Raw genomic sequence first — 6,966 nt, 5'->3', positions numbered from 1 at the left:
GGAAACAATAACCCTGTGTACGAGACAGCAAAAGAGACACTGATGTATAGAATAGTCTTATGGACTCTGTGGGAGAGGGAGAGGGTGGGAAGATTCGGGAGAATGACATTGAAACATGTAAAATATCATGTAAGAAATGAGTTGCCAGTCCAGGTTCGATACACGATACTGGATGCTTGGGGCTAGTGCACTGGGACGACCCAGAGGGATGGTATGGGGAGGGAGGAGGGAAGAGGGTTCAGGATGGGGAACACATGTATACCTGTGGCGGATTCATTTTGATATTTGGCAAAACTAACACAATTATGTAAAGTTTAAAAATAAAATAAAATTAAAAAAAAAAAAAAAAAGAAAGATTGGCCAAAGACCACCCGGAAACTAATCCCATCACCATAAAACCTGACATTGTGAGCCACGTGGCAGAGCAGTTCTCCTGGGTTCCCTCACCCTACTGCTCTCCACCCGGGTGCCCTTCCCAATAAAATCTCTTGCTTTGCCAGGACATGTGTCTCCTCTGACAATTCTTTTCCAAGTGTTAGACAAGAGCCTGCTCTTGGGGCCCTGTAGGGGGGCCTCCCCCTTCCTACAACACTATCACCTTCCTGTGAACCAAAGCCAGTAATACATAATGAAATGATATTTTAAATGTGCCAATTTCTAGAAATGTAATAGCAACCAACTTTGAGCAAAACTGTAAAACAAGCTTCCTGGACAAGGTCAAAGCGTCAAAATGAGAATATCAATTTCCAAAAAGATATCTTCCTGGGCCAGATCTAAGGAAGAAAACAAGCAACTGAACATACCAGGAAACGACCTAAAGATCCTCTGAAAGCAAATCAAGTCGATGCAGCTCGGAGGTACAAAAGCCAGCCTCAAAAATGTGATTCTCATGACACCCCAAAGATAGAACACCCAGGCCAGTACTGATAAACACCCCAGGAAAAGAGGAGCAGTGATCAAGAGAAGGATTCTGAGCAGTCCCTGTTTCTGTGTAGTACCTACAGAAGGATCTATAGCTCAGAAAAGAACTAGTCTCAGGCTAAAATACTCATCAGTTCATCAAAAGCTCATACTTAAAAAGAGGGATCAATAAAACCATAATTATTGAGCATCTGCTATTAAAAAGGCTGTAATACCAAAGTAATGCCATCAGGCTGTCCTCTAAAGGTGAAATGTTTAGTTAGCAACCAGTTGTTTAATTAGCACAATTTCAAGCAAAAAGGGCTGACAAATTCTTTCTCTGCATCAGCCTCATTAACTTTCTGGCTCTGCTCATTTACAAACAAAGTCAGGATGAATTTCACAGACCCAAGTTTACACCAAAAACTTGACTTAATGAAATGTAAATGAAAAAGTTATTATCTTCTATGATTTAGAAAGCAAAAATTTAAGAAGCATCTCAATACAAAAAGTCAAATACAAGAACAGTTGTAAAACAGTCAAATTAAAAGGAAGTCATCAAACAATGGAGTCCTGGACTTCAAATCAAAGGAAAAGCAAATCTAATAGACCAAAAGTCAGAACACCAAAAAAAAAAGATCAATTAAGAACCAAATCTTCACATCTAAAAGAGAAGAAAAACTTGGATTAACCAAACCACTAAAGTGGTTTCTAAAATCTACGCTTCCTGACAAAATCATGTAAGCCCTGGATTGATCATATGGCAGTCAATATCAAATAGCTACTGACCTACTTCCAAATATATGACAAAGTTTTCTTGGTATACCAAAAAAACCTCTTACTTGAAATTTCACCATTTTAAAGTAATTCATACTCTATTTGGTTCACCACAATGTTTGCTTGGCAACTACAAAGGAATTTAGGCTGCTAATGGTACTTGGTTTTTCTGGAAAGAAAAAAAAAAATGGGCAAATACACGTGTTTTAAATTATTTACTTCATTTTAACTCCCAGGTAGAAAGGAACAGAAGTGGTCACAAAGACTGTGTCTGGAAATGACCCAAAGGTTCTACCTTGCCAACCTGATACTTCTTTCACCTTTGAAAACCTGGCTTTCTTTCTACAGCAAGTCAGTCTGCATTAGCCTTCAGTTTGGAGCAAAACCGTCAGACAGAGACCCTGAGAGTGAAGACAGCTGAACAGTGTGCCTGGATCCTGATGTTAGCAGGCTGCCTCAGGGTCCCCCTCGGACAGCAGCATTTGGTCACCAACCATGCGCATTTCAAAGAAATATTTTGGAGGGGAGGAAAGAAAAGGAACTGAAATCTTTTGCAAATAACATCTACTCTCAACCCTGACCTGACATTAATCCACTTTGATCTTTGAATTAGAGGGAGAGAAAAAGAGACAATAACGAAGACTAATACAATATAGAACATTGGTTAAAGGTTGTGGAGTCAAAGAGACCTGAGTTCGAGTCCCAGCCCTTTCCTCTTCCGTTTAACCAGCTTTTTACACCTTGGCCAATATGCTTAATCATCATGAACCTTTGTCTTCTCATCTGTAAAACAGAGTTAATAATACCCTACTGGTAGTTGGGAAGACTTTTTTTTTTTTAAAGATGAGTATGTAGAGCTCTTAGCATGCTGCCTGCCACAGGGCAAGTAGTCAACATACAGTAGCTGAAGAAAGAAGAGGGGAAGGGGATGAGAGGAGGGAAAGGGAAGGGAGCAGAGGGGAGGATGGGGGGAAAAGCCTTCAGGGTTCAAAGAACAGCCTACACTCACTCAGGACAGCACCTTAAATTCTTTATAATCAATGTCAAAATATTTCCTGGTGACCTACTACATAATCAGCACTGTGCTTCATTCAGAAATGAATGTGTCGCCATCCTCCTCCTCTCATGCTGTCTACAGTCCAGCTCAGGAAACAGAAATCACACGTTTGAAATATGTGAAAAATAACCCACATTGTACTAAGTCATTAAATATTCCACATGTAATAAAGCAAGAACTGCGGTCATTTGCAGAAGGGGGCCAGTGAGTGCTGGCTTGTGGCGAAGGGTCCGGGGACACACAGAGAGACAGACACAGACGTGAGTGGACTTATAGGTGAAGGAGGGGTCATGTCCGGCAAAGAAAGTCACGTGTCCCAGGCCAAGTTTCGCCCTGAAACTTCAAGCAGGGAGTCACGGTGCAGACAGGAAAAAAGCCGTGAGCACAAGAGCCATTCAAAGCAAAAATGAACAGGACTTTGGAACTGAATATGAAAAATAAAAGAGAGAGGTCTGCCTGTATGTCTCTTGTGGATTTCTCACTCCCGTTTGAGGCCAAGTGTGCTCATGTCCACCTTTCTGGTATTTCTTAGGAGGAAGCAAAAGCACACTCTTCTATTTCCCCAGATGGCAGCTGGTGTTGCCTTTGTCGATAACCAGGCTGTACAGGGCAGGGTTTCCAAGTGGAGGCTCGGCTGGGCCTGTATCCCAGCTCTGCCACTCACTAGCTGTGAGGCCTCAGGCAAGCAAACTAACTTTCCAGGTCTTGGTTTCCTTATCTGTAAAAGAGGGGTTAACCATGACGTGCCTCTCACAAATTGTTGAGAGGATAAGGAATCCAAGCATTTAATAGATTCCTTAATTGAGAGGCACTTGTAACAGGGCCTGGCACATAGGCACAAACCCTGTGTTCAGTAATCATCATTACTATTGCTGTATCTATTACCTTTAATCTTCAGCTAGAATATAGCCACAGAAAGCATAAAGAATCATCTCACACATGACTGAGGAGGAGGTACTAAGGGGAAATCCAACTTGGAATTGCAAGTTCGCCCAAAACTAACACTGATGGTGAAACCTCAATGCAAAACCCAGACAATCCAGTGGCTCCCATACCTGGCTTGGTGAATGGCCTCCATCCACTCTTTACCATCCTGCTCCTCCTCACAGCGCAGCTCTAGTGGCTTCTGACCTTCGTGGCCAAAAAGAACAGTAAAGTAATACTGGAAAGAAAAACAAACAAAGTTGTCTTTTATTTTTGAGGCATAATAGCATAATAAGACAATACTTCCCTACAAAGAGTATATGCTTATAAAACACATCAGCATTATGTAAATCATATTTCAAAATTTAATAACATTCCCAGTCCACTTGGCAATGACTTTGCACCTGGAAGATACCATAAATTGCATCTTAATACCCCTCAGTAAGAGTCAACTTACAATGCCTCACATACAGAAAAGATATTTGGTAAAATTCTATACAAACACATGATTAAAATTCTTTGCAAACTCAAAAGTGAAATTTCTGAACCTAATAAGGGATTTCTACCAAAAACTTACTACAAATATTTCACCTAATGGTAAATTATTATAAGCAGCCCTTCTAAAATCAAGAATAAGAAAAACTGCAATTATCACCACTTCTAATTACCAATTCTGTCTGGAGGGCAACATAGAAAAATTAAGAAAAAAAGAAATGGAAAGCAAGGGGGGAAATCATTTTGCACAGATGATGTAAGTGTCTATACTAAAAATCCATTGACACACTATTAAAGTAAGAGCATCCTTCAAAATTATTGGATGCAAAAATCAATATACAAAATGTATTGCACTTTGGTACAATATCAACAAATAAGTAACTTAATTTTGAAAACACAGCATTTTCAATAGCAAAGAAACATAAACAGTTGAAGGACCTAAGAAAATAAGTTTATCACCTCTAAAGAACAAATTAATCTCTACTTTCAATATATTCTAATAAAATTACCAATAGGTTTTCTTTGGGTGGAATTTGACAAAGTGAACCTAGAATCTGAGCCAGGGACGGGGAAGATGTCACTTTAAATCAGTCTATTTGAAGCTAGATGTATTAATTACCAAGCTCAGACTGTCTGGGAAGGAAATATGACTGGAGAACTTTTTATTATATGAGAATGATCAGAAAATACACTGGGCCTGCCCACAGTTTCCTCCTGGGGCCTGAAAATGACCAGTCCCACGCAGCTGCTCTGAGATTAAAAACCAAAGATAAAACCCAAGTTCTTTCTGTTGTCCCACCTTACCAGCCCCTGCAAACTTCTCTTTATTCAGTAAGATCATTACACGCTCATTTTCTTCAAACAAATTAAAAATACTCAGGACAAAAGCTTTTAATCCATAATAACGCTGAATCACTATTTTTTACACTTGAAACCATATAATATTATAAATCATTTATACTATAATATAAAAAATCCTTCAGGACAACAATCCTAGAGATAAATTCTTAAAAACCCTAGAATTTTCAGCACAATTTTACAAAAAAGGCAAAAACTGGCCAAGAGACTTCTCATGTTACCTGGGGATAAATCATCAGAAGCCTTGCCTGTGAGAGAATCCACTGCACTACCCTACGGACAGGCCTGAGCCCATAAATGACAAGCTGTCTTTAATTCTTAAACCTCTTGTCTAGCCAGAGGACTAAATGCTATGAACTAGGGGGAAATAACCCGATGAAAAGGCCACTGAGAAGGGGAAGAATTGAGTTTAGCACTGTATTCAATAAAGCTCCAGTTAAACTTGAGAGGAAAGGAGTTGCAAGTCAACAAAATAACAAATCAGTGGTTTAAGGGCAATCCTATAAGCGATGGCATTTCAGCAACAGCTGGCTACCATCCAAGGCCAGATGCCCAGTCCGGGAAGAGGAAACACTTAATGAACCTGTTATTGAAATGCTGCAACCAGAACCTCAACAGCAGCTGCTGCGTGGGAACCCAATTAAAAGCCACCTTTAAAAGACAGCAAGGTAATTATATTAGCAGAACTACATCCAAAGGTTAGACTGTGTCTCAGGCATGCCAATGATGGAGTTTTGAGAGTACAGGTTACATTTCCAGGAGTTCGCTTAACAAATTCAGCTCGACCACAAATAATCAAAACACTGTCTCTGCATCAGATCAGATCAGTCACTCAGTCGTGTCTGACTCTTTGCGACCCCATGAATCGCAGCACGCCAGGCCTCCCTGTCCATCACCAACTCCCGGAGTTCACTGAGACTCACGTCCATCGAGTCAGTAATGCCGTCCAGCCACCTCATCCTCTGTCGTCCCCTTCTCCTCCTGCCCTCAATCCCTCCCAGCATCAGAGTCTTTTCCAATGAGTCAACTCTTCGCATGAGGTGGCCAAAGTACTGGATATACCTGCAAATTATTCAGGCTAAGCTATTCATCAAAAAGCCTTCTTTGTGTGTTCTGGTCTCGCTCTGATATGAACTCAGTTTACCATGGACAAAACATACACCTGAGCCCCAAATGGCCTGAGAGAGCTTGGCGCACAAGTGGCAGCAGTCACACACTTCGGCATCTGACGACCAAGGCAGAGCTAAAATAAATGCCGGACCTGTCAGCACCAGCAAGGACCACCCCCCAGTGTCTGATAGACATGCATGCAGTCTCAAGGACAGGGAGCCCCGCTTACTGAGATACAATCTTAGGGAGGCACAGAAGAAAGAATGGATCACTTTTTCCTTAAATTGAAGAAAGTAGGGAAAACCACTAGACCTTTCAGGTATGACCTAAATCAAATCCCTAATGATTATACAGTGGAAGTGAGAAATAGATTTAAGGGACCAGATCTGATAAACAGAGTGCATGATGAACTATGGACGGAGGTTCGTGACATTGTATAGGAGACAGTGAGCAAGACCATCCCCAAGAAAAAGAAATGCAAAAAAGCAAAATGGTTGTCTGATGAGGCCTTACAAATAGCTGTGAAAAGAAGAAAAGTGAAAAGCAAAGAAGAAAAGGAAAGATATACCCATTTGAATGCAGAGTTCCAAAGAATAGCAGGGAGAGATAAGAAAGCCTTCCTCAGTGATCAGTGCAAAGAAATAGAGGAAAACAAGAGAATGGGAAAGACTAGAGATTTCTTCAAGAAAATTAGAGATACCAAGGGAACATTTCACGCAAAGATGGCCACAATAAAGGACAGAAATGGTATGGACCTAACAGAAGCAGAGGATATTAAGAAGAGGTGGCAAGAATACACAGAAGAACTATACAAAAAAGATCTTCATGACCCAGATAATCACAAT

The 6,966-nt window shown here is 40.6% G+C and overlaps 1 protein-coding gene across 1 annotated transcript in view; it reads right to left on the bottom strand.

Annotated features, from left to right (window-relative positions):
- RASGRF2 (Ras protein-specific guanine nucleotide-releasing factor 2) overlaps positions 1-6,966 on the bottom strand; it is a 267,751-nt gene that overhangs the window by 184,984 nt on the left and 75,801 nt on the right. The window contains exon 2 of the mRNA XM_010863390.1: positions 3,790-3,896. Within this exon, the coding sequence (XP_010861692.1) occupies positions 3,790-3,896 (107 nt within the window). The remainder of the gene's footprint in view (positions 1-3,789; positions 3,897-6,966) is intronic.

Source organism: Bison bison, unplaced genomic scaffold, assembly GCF_000754665.1.
Source record: "Bison bison bison isolate TAMUID 2011002044 unplaced genomic scaffold, Bison_UMD1.0 scf7180017864490, whole genome shotgun sequence".
NCBI classification, from domain to species: domain Eukaryota; kingdom Metazoa; phylum Chordata; class Mammalia; order Artiodactyla; family Bovidae; genus Bison; species Bison bison.
The sequence above is the reverse complement of the archived record's forward strand: the minus strand, read 5'-3'. Positions and strand labels throughout refer to the sequence as shown.